Below are 13,098 nucleotides of genomic sequence, written 5' to 3' on the forward strand. Positions count from 1 at the left end.
GTTTGAAGATAGACTAGACTACAATATGATGCGGGGGTGGTGCGTTGAAACAGTGTGTGTGTCCCCGACCCCACTTCTATGTTTCAATAAATTATTTGCATTTAAAACTATTAACGCTGACTCATTCCTTCAGTCCACTCAAAATTATGCTAATATTCCTTATGTTGTTTATGATATTAATTGAAAATAGCATATGAGAGTATTATATACCGTACTTTTCGCACTATAAGCCGCACTGGACTATAAGCCGCAGGTGTTTTAATGTTTAATTACCATATGTAATTAGCATTGGGACACAATACTGTCGGACAAATAACAAGAATTAACTAATTTACAAGTTGTATTAAGTTTAGCAAATAAGGGAACAGATAAATAAAATGTCAATGCAGTCAAAAAAGCAATATTTCGATTTTTACATTTTCGGGTTTGGTCACGTCGAGTCACATATAAGCCGCACCGTTATATAAGCCGCAGGGTCGAAAAATGGGGGAAAAAGGTGCGGCTTATAGTCCAAAAAGTACGGTAGTAATAATAACACATGGCGATATACTAAAAAGCTATTTTTAATTTTTGGCTGGTAAAAAATCTGCCTGGCTGGTAGTTTTTAAAATCTACCAGCCAAATGGCTGGTAAGTCAAAAAGTTAATTTTGTTCCCTGTGATCACGGCACAGGTACTCATCCATGTTGGGAGCACTGCATGATGAATTTTCAAGGCGTTTTCAAGATTTCAAAAAGGTTGAGGATGAAATGCAGCTGGTTTCCTCTCCCTTTACCTGCAGTGTTGATAGTGCACCCACTGATGTTCAGCTTGAACTCATTGACCTGCAGTCTGATTCACTACTGAAAGAGCACTTTAAGTCAGCATCACTGCTAGAGTTCTACTCTGCTCTCAAGGAGGAGAACTTTCCAAACATGAGGAGACATGCTCAGAAGATGTTGGTTCTCTTTGGATCCACCTATATGTGAACAGACATTCTCAGTCATGACGTTTACCAAGTCCAGGTACAGATCCTCTCTCACTGATGAACATCTGGCAGCTGTGCTTCGCATCTCCACCTCAGACATGCAACCTGACTTTGATGGACTTGTTAAAGCTCAACAGAGACTGGATTTATCACACTGAATGAAAAAAAATAAAAGCTGAAGAACACTAAAATGTGGAAATATAACAAGTGAAATGGGACACTTGATCTTTTTTTTTTCTTTTTTTTGCACAGTTTTGAAAACATTAAATGTTTAATATAGGCATGTAGAGTAAAAAAGGCTACTGGGACACTTTTCTTTACACAGTTCAGTGACATGTCTTGTTTATTTTGCCTATAAGATGTGATGTCTTTAGAAAGCTAAGAAAATCCTTGTTTCAATAGTATATGAAACTCAAAATAATAACTTTATTTGTATAGCACTTTTTCATACATGCCCTTTGTTATTAATGTTTCACATTTTGTTTATCATTTTGGAAATAAATTCTATTTGAATAAATGATATTTTTGAAAGCTAACCTCACCTTTTAATTGCCAAATAATAACATACACTCTTACCAAGGGTCAAAACAATGCCATTTACTGCTTTTTATATAGAAATAAAATGTATATTATGCATAATTGAGTTTGGAATTTTGGCCCGGCCCTCCAACATATTTTCAGTTGCTCATTCGGCCCCCCGGGAAAAATAATTGCCCACCCCTGTCTTAGAGGATGCTTCTTTGAACCAAAGTGAACCAGCGTTTCTCTTGGAACCAGCGTTGCTCTGATAGCGCTTTCAGACAGACACGGTTCTGGCTCTGGCTCCAGCTCTGTTCTGGAGTCTCAGAACCTTGGTGCTTTCTGGCGAACCAGCCCGTGTTCACACCAGTTTAAGCAGAACCAAAGTTCCACCTCCTCCTCCGGGCGGAAGTAAACGCAACAGTCGCAAAATGTAGCTTGTAAGATTATCACAAGTATTTTTTTTATGTCTCGTTAGTCCTTCAGTTAAACAAATTCATTAATTATTTGGTCTGAGTAGGGCTGGGCGATAAAACGATAACGATAACTATCGCGATAAATTATTTCCTCGAAATAAACATGAAACGTGGTCGCAAAGTTTCGATATATCGATTTTCCAAGCTTGGCTCCGTTCAGCCTCGGCTCAGCACACTCACTAACAACAACCAACGTTACGTGATGACGTGCTTAGGCCTAACAAAATTAATAGTTGGTTTCAGGTTGGTTGTCAGTTTGGCCATGGGTAGGTAGGGCATTTATTTTTTATTTTATTTTATTCTTTCCCACGGCGACTATGGATAGGGAATTTCTTTATTTAATTAAAATGTTCACAACAACATGGATGCATGTACTCTGCCAGCATGTTTAATATGTTTATTTTTATTTTTTTAAGATTTTTTTTAAAAAACTCATAAAATATATTGGGTCGCACCTAAATCAGCAGGGTCGGTCGGCAACCTGAAACCAACTATTAATTTTGTTAGGCCTTACGCACAACAGCTAACAACCAATCAGTGAAGGAGATGGCCGAGAGCGAAGTAGACCCGGAAGGAGGTAGGACTCACTCAACAACAAGGCTTGCTAGGCTAATTAGCTTGCACGGCGATGTTTTATATATTTACGTGCCGAGTATGTGTGTGGCGTGACTTCTGAGGCCACGTTTATAGTAGTGGGGGTATACAGTGGACGTCGTTTCAATATATTGTGGCGGAAGAGAGTATTTTAGTGTCATATTTAGCACATTGTCATGGAATACACCGCTTAGATACAACAGGCTGGCTAGGATAACTAGCTTGCACGTAGGGCTGGGCGATATAACGATAACGATAAATATCGCGATATATTTTAATAATCTATATCGAATATCGAAATAAAAAAAAAATCGTTTTTTTTTTTTTTTTTTTCTTTTTTTTTTATACCTGCAACAGGGCAGTTTTAAAACCAGAGACAGTGGACAGACTTGTCTTTCTTGCCTGCAACTTAAAGTAATGGCTTTGCTTGTCCAAATGACAATACTGACCTAATTCAGATTTCTTTTTCTCTTGTCCATTTATTTTGTTTGCTTTCTAATTTAAAATACATTTTGAAACCGTCTGTACACAGTAGGCTATGCTATGCTATGCAGAACTAGACTCCAGTCACGAGTCACAGTGCACATGTGCGGTGGTTTGTCCACCAAAAAAGCGCCAAAAGATCGAAAATAAACTAGCAGAGCCAGAACTGTTCAACTCCTCTGGAGCCACAGCCAGCAGAGAAGCCGGTTTACTTTAGCTTTTAAACCAGCTGCAGCCTGAGAACTGGAGTGTGAGGGGATGTAACACTAAAGATGGCGACAATGACAAAGAATTGCTGCAAAATAAACATACATATGTTGTTAAAAAAAAAATAAAAAAAAAAAAAAAAAAAATTTGTATACTTATAACAATTCGATAATTATCGATATCGAGAAATAAAATAAAATTATCATATCGTTATCGCGATATGATTTTTTTCCATATCGCCCAGCCCTACTTGCACGGCACTGTTTTATATATTTACGTGCCGAGTATGTGTGTTTTGAATTCTGAGGCCACGTTTATAGTAGTGTGGGGTATACAGTTCGTTTCAATATATTGTGGCGGAAGAGTATTTTAGTGTCATATTTATTGTCATGAGATACTCCGCTTGTCGGCTAACTGCTAACGTGCGCGGACTGATGACGACATCAACTCGACTTGAGACATTCGCAGCAGCATAAGAAGTTAATTAAACTTGACATTATATCGACGATAATTATCGATATCGAATTATATGAAAATAATTTTATAATTTTATCGCGATAACGTTTTTGGTCATATCGCCCAGCCCTAGGTCTGAGCAGCTTGCTCTTTCTGCTTCCATCTAGCTTTTCCTGGAACTCTGTTGATGCCCAAAATCGCCACCAAGCATTTTGTTTCCACGGCAGACCACTGCAAATTCTTTTTTTCCACTGACATTGTTGTCAGTCGCTGTCTCCTTCCTTCTGTCGCATCCTGTTCTTTTGCTTGTCTTCACAGCCTAGAATATGACACGCCCACTGATGATGTCACGGTTCGCAAGGAAAAACCATAACATTTTGGGTTCCCGCTGAGAACCAACTTTTCAGGTTCCCAACAAATACATTTTTGGTCTGAATGCGCCGGTTCAAAATTGGGTTCGGGAACTGGCACGGAGCCCTGCCGGTGTGAAAGGGCTCTTATTAGAGGATGCTTCTTTGAAACAAAGTGAACCAACGTTGCTCTTAGAGGATGCTTCTTTGAAACAAAGTGAACCAACGTTGCTCTTAGAGGATGCTTCTTTGAAACAAAGTGAACCAACGTTGCTCTTAGAGGATGCTTCTTTGAAACAAAGTGAACCAACGTTGCTCTTAGAGGATGCTTTTTTAAAACAAAGTGAACCAACGTTGCTCTTAGTATGGTAAAGATGGTGGGGGAGGGTAGGAGCTAGGGATGTCCCGATCGCATTTTTTTTGCTCCCGATCCTGATCATGTGATTTTGAGTATCTGCCGATACCGATCTTTCCCCATCCGATCTTTCACATTAGTAACCAATTTGACGCATTTTTGTCAGAAACTGGCGAAGCGAGACAAGCCCCTCTGTTGCCTCAATAGCCCCAGTCGAGAGCGGCGGCTCACATTACATTCACCCTGAGAATGTGCTTCGTACGAGAAATATTCAAAGTTTCAATCTGTTTGCATTAGTATACATTCACATTACCTCACCCAGATCCCTTCCTCGCTGTGCAGGCGCCCTGACCGACCTGTAGGAGTTGCTGTTTACAACGACCAGATTACCACCCACCGGCTTCCCTCCCGCTGACACTGCCAATTGTGTCCGTATGACGACCGGCCAAGCCGGAGGCACCGCTGACAGCTAGATTCGATACCAGTGTCTCTGCGGTCGTAGACAGACGCTTAGTCTGCTGCGCTACCCGGCCGCCCGATGATATGTAATTTAAAACCAAAACTAAGGCCTCAGTATGAGTTTAAGACGTGAACATGGTCATGTTTGTTGAATAAAATAAAAAAAACTTTACTCCCGCTTTTAAATTTTTTTATCCCGATCTTCTGAAAATCACATGATCGGCCGCAATCCTGTGATCGGATTGGGACATCCCTAGTAGGAGCACCACAGCCAAACATTTCTAGTTTCAAACAGCGCCCCAGAGAGCCAGTTTTTTGTACCACCCCCCCCCCCCCCCCCCCCAAAAAACCTGTAACTTTGGCAGCACAGGAGTACAGGATACTTTTAGTTTTTAGTTTCACATCAGAGGTTAGTACCACCCCCCCCCCCCACCCCCCAAAAAACTAACTTTGGCAGCACAGGCGGACAGGATACTTTTAATTTTGTTTCACATCCTCGGACACTATTGGTTCTGGTCCCCTAAATCTGTTCGTCTGTGGATCCTTAACCCATTCAGTGCCAACCACGAGATTAGTCAGGTTAACTCACCATGCGTTGAGTGCCAAGACCCAGAGAAAACTCTGGTTTTAATCGTTATTTCTTTTATTAGCAATATCCATTCATTTTTCATCCATCCAGCCTGACGTTATCATTGGGAATGGGTCTGAGCTCAAAGGGCTTATACCGCCGCCTATCGTCTCACGGATGGTATTGCACATCATTGGATTGGATTGGGTGGGACTGCATCAGAAAAAAACTCCGGCCCCGGGGTTTCCCTTCTCGGGCAAGCAGTAGCTGTTACCACATTCACTGGGGAGGCTCGGAGCAGCGTCGATTATGTGTTTTGGTGCTATAACGTTGGATCAATAAACGCGATCAATATTTGGAATGGCGATCAGGAATTGGATTAATCCTTTTGCAGAACATCTGATGTGAGGTAAGGACTCTATTTTACCAGACTTGGGTTAATCAGATGTTTTTTTTCTCCGCCATCGCAGCGCGCGTGTGTGTGCACGTAACGTTAGCGCTGACCACGGCATGGATAATCGATTTTTCAGCCCGTTTCTCTAGCGTGCATAAGTACACACTATCGATAATCTAGCGTTTATTTGAAAACTATGCATAAATCAGCCGAAAAACTTCAACGTGTTTTGTGTATTCCACTAAAGAGCTATTATCGTGGAATTTCTCTGGAATTACTAGACATCTCAAACTATACTCTTATTCAAAATGGTATAAAACTGAAATGTACAGATGAAAAAACAATCCGTTTCATACATGTTGACTGCAAGCAAGTCATTGATAAGCGACTGGTGTATTAGAGCCATAGTAGCCATAATTTAAGATATAGTTTAAGCGTTTGCAAATGTCCCCGTCCTCCCATTGACTTCAGTGTTGGCACGCTAGCCCTAATATGGCCATAGGGCCTAAAAAAAATAATGGTTTGGTTCCGGTTGCCGACTGACCCTGCCGATTTAGGTGCGACCCAATTTATTTTATTAGTTAAAAAATTTAATTATAAAAATATATATATAAAGTTTCATAAAAATCTTAGTCAGACCTTTAGTATTATGGATATTAAACATGCTGGCAGAGTACATGTATCCATGTTGTTGTGAACATTTTAATTAAATAAAGAAATTCCCTATCCATAGTCGCCGTGAAAAAGAAAATTCCCTACCTACCCATGGCCTTAACTGACAACCAACAAGAACCAAACAATATTTTCTTTTATGCCTAAGGGCGTGGCTCTGAATGTGTTAATTATAGTGAAGGGGCTTATTCTAAACCACTGCCTAAATACTTTTATGGGGAAATTGGTCAAAATGATACATTTTGATTTTCTCTAGCGGTAATGCTAGTTTTGTTGTGGCAATGCTAAAGGAATACATGCCCTGCCAAGAGAAGCCACAACACACCAATCACAGTGAAGTCCCTAACTAAATACTTTAGTTTTACATGTGACTTAGTGAAGGCCAGCAGAGGGATTCACTCCCGACAGTCAACAATAAGTGGTATTGTTCGTCTACTGGAGCTAAACTGCAGCGCTTCACTTGCTAGGACTGCATAACAAGCACAGACTATGTATATTGAAATTGAATAGGAGGAATTCTGCTAAATCTCTTGTCTCAGCCTATGTTTCTCATCATCACCGAGGCTGGACTTTCTTCAAGCGTTACCTATACGGATGTACAGATACTGGTGCCTGTTGGTCTGATAAAACAGGGTATTGGTATCTTGAGACTTTTATAAATACTACAAGTCGGATACCAAGAACCATGTGTAACACATGTTTAAAGTGACTTGATTTGCTGCATTCTTTACACATAGCGATAGCATGTTAGATGTCTCTAAAGGAGGAACATGGATTGTTTCTCAATTGTTTTTGTCCAGCAACTAAAACTGATGGTCTAAGTCTATATTGTTCAGTAAAAACAGTGGATCAGATCAGTACTCTGTATCTAAGTCTCCACTGTTCAGTAAAAGCAGTGGATCAGATCAGTACTCTGTATCTAAGTCTCTACTGTTCAGTAAAAACAGTGGCTCAGATCAGTACTCTGTATCTAAGTCTCTACTGTTCAGTAAAAACAGTGGATCAGATCAGTACTCTGTATCTATGTGTCTACTGTTCAGTAAACGCAGTGGATCAGATCAGTACTCATCTATGTCTCTACTGTTCAGTAAAAGCAGTGGATCAAATCAGTACTCTGTATCGGCCGATACTGAACTTTTAGGACGCAGAATTGATATTGCAGTGTTTAAAGTATCTCACAATAGGGCTGGACAACATGGCCAAAATATCATGATCACAATATTTTTCTTAGTTTTGTATAACGGTATTTGACAGTATCATTTTCCAGACTGTATACCTTCAAAATCCTGTATACTTTCCAGCCCTAGCCTTGACGGTATAATGGTATTTGGTAGGGGGGTAACGGTACATGTATTCATCCCACAACTTCACGGTACAGACGTCACGGTTCGGTACATCCAGCCATATGACGAATACGTTCAATACGACACTAGGTGAAACTAGGGTTGCACATTTTACAAATGTATGCTCAATATCTTTACTTTAAACTGCCTTACTTTAATCTTTAACGTTCAAGCTTGTATTGCCACATTTAGATGATGAATAACATTGAAGCTTGTAAAGGCATGATGACAAGCCGACAGAACAAATGAACAACCGCACACTCTGCACTGGGCGGTTTCTCCCCTCCTCCCCTCCCCTTTACTACAGGTGTCCCTGAAACAAAACCATGAATGAATGATATGTTTGTATTGTAACAGCAGGGTCATTACAATAGGCTGAACATTTTCATAAATTTCTTGTTCGCTTAATAATGTTAACCAATCAAGGAAAGACACACACACACACACCAACTTTCTTCCGCGCTACTTTCCCCTGATCAGAGAAAAAATAAACAAACGCGCAAACATACTTTTGCTGATCTGGACTGGTCCTCTGAGCTCCTCTCCAGTCGAGCTGCTGCAGTGTTTAAATCCAAAATATTGATAAATCCTCTGCCATTGTTGTGTAACATGGCATCTCTTCTCTAGAGTCTTCTTTCTCTGCTTCACGTGAAGTTAAATCTACTCTAGAAGTGAAACTGAAACTTAAAAAGCATACACCGGGTCCGGTATATATGTGTGTATAGTCGATGACTGTATTGTAAAAATTACATACCTTTGCATGGATCCAGCCCTATTTCACAAATTATTGCAATATCGTCGCCTCTATCATGATATATATTTATAATATATTATATTTATACACACTATATAGCCAGATCCTTGCCGATACACAGCGTTACTGAATGGACTCATGTCTGACTAAGCAGAATAATCCTTTACTCTTAGAGCAGATTATCATCCATTGTATGAACCTACAAGACACCAGCTGCAGCTCAGTCAATAGGAGGTGATTCATGCCAAAGTTACTTGGCTAAGTCGTGCGAAATGTGAGAATATTACAACGAGGAAGTAGTGAGTGAGATTATTTCTTTCTGATTCTCTGCAATCATTTCAGAGTATGCGTTCATATCTGTGCGCATACCAAAGTGAAGTAACTATGACAACACACATGCAGATGTGATAAATGTCTCTAACCCTCTTTTTTGCTTTCTATCCACCTTCCTCTCACTCTCTCAGAGCCAGCTGAGATGAGCGGTCCAGAGGTGGCCAAGACGCCGGGCGGTGGAGCCCCAGGGAAAGAAGGGAAGGAGCCAGTAGCCAATGGACATGCGGGAGAGGGCGGAGACGCTAACCCATTCGCCGAGTACATGTGGATGGAGAACGAAGAAGAGTATAACAGACAGGTGGGTGTTACTATACACTATTATTATGAATAGGCTGTATTCCGTTCCAGGTCAAAAAAAAAGAAACCGTTGGCCTCGTCATCGTCTTCCCTCTATTTGAAAGAGAATCCCCATAATGACTGGATGAAATATGGCTGGCAAACCAACATTTAAAAAATATCTATTTCAAATCTCTTAACTATTATCAAAAGAAATGTAAGAAACTTTAGTGATCAAGGTTTTTTTATTGACCTTTTCCACAGCGACATTCATTATACATCTGAAATCCCTGATGTTGAAACAGCACTGGATTCTTTCATAAAAAGTAAACCTTTGTTGTTTACACCCAAATGATCAGCTATATTTAAGGAAAGGAACAGAGCCTGGTCACTTGCCAGACACTCAACGGATCCATCCCCATTGGTCTTCATTTAGACAACATTAGAAACAAATCCACAATCTCTGGGAGGAATGCCAAATCTAATTATTATTGGGACTTAATCACTAGCGTTTGACTCTATTGTATTGCTGACTCTGTACAACTAAGCCATTGAGAGCCTGTAACTCTCAATGTAATGCTCTGCAGGGTGTGCTTATTAATCTTCTTAATCTAAACAAAATTCAAATAAAACAAAATCCACGATGTTCTCTAGGGCTAGGGATATTGTTTACAATGATTTTAATATATCAACTGTGAATGGGTCTCATCGAGAGAGTTGCAGAATACAAATATCTTGGCATCTGGCTTAATGAAGAATTGACATTTAAATACTATAGACAATCTTGCCAGAAAACTGACAAACTGCCTCCCAATGATTAGCAGAAAGAGGGTTCTGCACATTCTGCAGTTGTTTTTAATTATTCTATTGATTGACTTTCTTGTTTTCATTTGATATTTATTGTGTGCTGTATTTTCATTGTAAATTTAGTTTCCTTGAGATCCTTTGAGAAGAAGCCGATTGGATGAAAACAAAGTGAGCTTCGGTTCTAACCTTTGTGAAGGAAGAGAGCGTTTACGTTCCCTTGATACCTCCTCCCTTTTTCCACAACGTGTATAAAATGCAAGCTTCTAGCACAAAGTGTATCCCACAATCCAATGCTCCACAAGGTCACTGAATCCAGTCCACGCAGACTTGAACACGCATGATGGCCAATAATTGTGCATATAAATGAGTCTCCTTTTGGTGACTTTCCGTTGTGATACTTTAGTTTCTTTATATGAAGTTAGAAATCGGTATATTAATTGATATACTCTGTTAAAAAAAATTGCAAGAGCATTACAGCAACATAAAAAAAAGATATGCGATACCTTGTCTTATAAGGAACTGCTACCTTATCATTTAATTTAGCTGTAATTAACACAACCCACGGATTCAATGTCCCTGATGACATCACTGGTGGCCATATTTAAACTGATTTACTCTCAATAACTAATAAATGTGTGCAAAACTGTAAAGTTTTTTAATGCGTGTTATGTGCAAAATAAATCTGTATAGTTTTTTTGGTGAATTGCCATAAAATACACAATACTGAAGATAAGGGCCATTCGATTTCCACTGTTGCCTCTCCCTTCTCCCTTGCAGAGAACCAGTATGGTTTACTTGTCTTACGTCAGCAATGTCGTCACCAAAGTGCTCACTAGAGGGAAGACGACCAGGGGAGGGAATGTGTTGGGCTCCGATCTGAACGCAGCCACAGACACACACATAAATAGAGATACTCTGCACACATGCAGAGTCTGACCCACACACGCACACGCACATGCACACGCTCACGCTCTGGGACATTCACAACGTGCACACACATTCTTGAATACTTGGATGCACACCGAGGTGCACTCTCGCACTCTGACAAGTTGATCCATGAGTGTGAAGGACACTGACGTGCATACATTCTCACACGCATGCGCGTGTGTGCACCCTCGCTCCCCAACACACGTCTTCTAATTAGGTCAGCTGTGCCGGGCCACCTGGGAAGCTCCTGCCGCTATGCTGGCGAGTTTTGGCGCCCACAAAAATCTGATCACCGCCGAACGGCCCGTGCTTCGACTGACCAATCGGATTGTTTCCGTACCGACGACGCACTCGCAAAACAACGGTTCCGTAAATAAATGTCCCTTCCTGCCGCGACCGAAATGGCCTAGAGCGATGCGTCTTGTTATTTCTGGTCAAAAGGGAACGCAGGATGACGGACAGCTGTTGGAAGGTTTCCCAGTGCTCTATAACGTTTTTATTTGAAAGACCAAACCAATTAAATTCCTTGGTTTAAAAAAAAAATTAAAATAAAACATTGCCGCTTCATGAGACCGTTATAAAGATACGATCTCTGAGCCTCGCACTCCGCCCACATATCGGTATGATCCATCAAGACAACTTGCTTGCTCTGTGTACTACTGTGTCCACATACACAATATGTACATAAGAACTCGTTTTGGATCCTGATATACAATTTATAGTTTGTACACACACACACACTCGCTTGCGTCTACAGCTTTTCTCAAATGTACTGGTTATAGCTAATGCGTGATGAAACCACAGCATGAGTGAACCCTGTGAGCCACAGATCAAACGCAACACAGTCTTATCAAGAGGAGGCCCGTCGGAGGCGGGGTCTAACGACTGCATATCAGCTGCTCTCATGTTCCCGTCTTCATATTGTGTCTTTTTTTTCTTTTTTTACTTTTTCTCCTTATTTAAAAATGTTCTCCCATCCCAATTTCGTATCGCCAATTATTTTTCCCTTCAATTCTCCCCTCCCCTATCTTGAACGTTGCTAGACTATGCCTCCCACTGGTCGGCTGTAGTGAGGATAGAAGCCTTGCATCACGTGTCCCCTCCGGTACTTTCCACCCGCTACCTCTGCCAATTGAGATAGTATGACGACTGGCCCAAGCCGCAGGCAATGCTGACTCCGGGAGTCGAGACCGCAGCCTCTTCCATTGGTGACGAGCACAATCTCCGCTATGCCACCCAGTCGCCTACCTCTTGTGTCTTTTCTATCGTCTTTTCTTCCTCCCCTCTTCACCCTTTTCTCTTCCTCTATTTCTCACCGTCTTCCTCGTCCTCTACCTGTTTTTCTCTTAACCTTCATCCTCTTCCTCCCTCCTTTTGCCGTCTCCTCCCTGTTCTTGACTTCACTCTCCTCCACTCTTCCATCTTCGTCCTCATCCCACACTCTCCTCCAAAGTAAAAATAAAAAGAAATTTTAAGTAAAAAAAAATACATCGCAGCACAACAAAAAGACATCACAGTGATGCAGGTTCAAAAGACATCAAAACAAAATCCATTAAAACAAGTACCATCAAAGCATAAGAACTCTACACACACTCAAGCATCAGATCAATGATAAAATGTCTAAAAGCACTTTAGATGATGATCATAGACAATCGAGCTTAAAAAACACAAGATCCTTCTGACTAGTTTGTTTCATCTGGCATGTGGAGTCTGTTATTGTTATATTTGTTCCCTCTGGTCTCATCATCCTCTTCCTCCACCCAGCATCTTCCTTCATCTTTTTCTCCCTCCTTCACTCTCCCTCCTGTGCTCTCCTTACCTTCACTCTCCCTTAGGGGTGCACCGATGTACCGATGCACCATCATATCTCACTCTGAACTAGAACTATCAGTGCATGCTTTTATTTCCTCTAGGCTTGACTACTGCAACTCACTTTTCACCTGTCTCACCAAATCATCCACAGATAAACTACAAATGGTCCAAAATGCTGCAGCCAGGCTACTCACAAGGTCAAAAAAATCATGTCACATCACTCCCATTTTGGTATCCCTGCACTGGCTCCCGGTACACTATAGAATTCACTTCAAAGTCCTCACTTTCACTTTCAGAGCACTTCACAGTCAGGCCCCTATCTACATCACGGAACTCATCCATCCCTA

The 13,098-nt window shown here is 40.9% G+C and overlaps 1 protein-coding gene across 2 annotated transcripts in view; it reads left to right on the forward strand.

Annotated features, from left to right (window-relative positions):
- The window catches only part of paip2b (poly(A) binding protein interacting protein 2B), a 124,416-nt gene that overhangs the window by 94,884 nt on the left and 16,434 nt on the right, over nucleotides 1–13,098 (forward strand). For both annotated transcript variants that reach the window (XM_084315994.1, XM_084315993.1), the window contains exon 2: nucleotides 9,061–9,227. In XM_084315994.1, the coding sequence (XP_084172120.1) occupies nucleotides 9,072–9,227 (156 nt within the window). In that variant the 5' untranslated portion in view covers nucleotides 9,061–9,071. The remainder of the gene's footprint in view (nucleotides 1–9,060; nucleotides 9,228–13,098) is intronic.

Source organism: Notolepis coatsorum (genome assembly GCF_963971535.1).
Source record: "Notolepis coatsorum genome assembly, chromosome: 1".
In the NCBI taxonomy this organism is placed as follows: Eukaryota; Metazoa; Chordata; class Actinopteri; order Aulopiformes; family Paralepididae; genus Notolepis; species Notolepis coatsorum.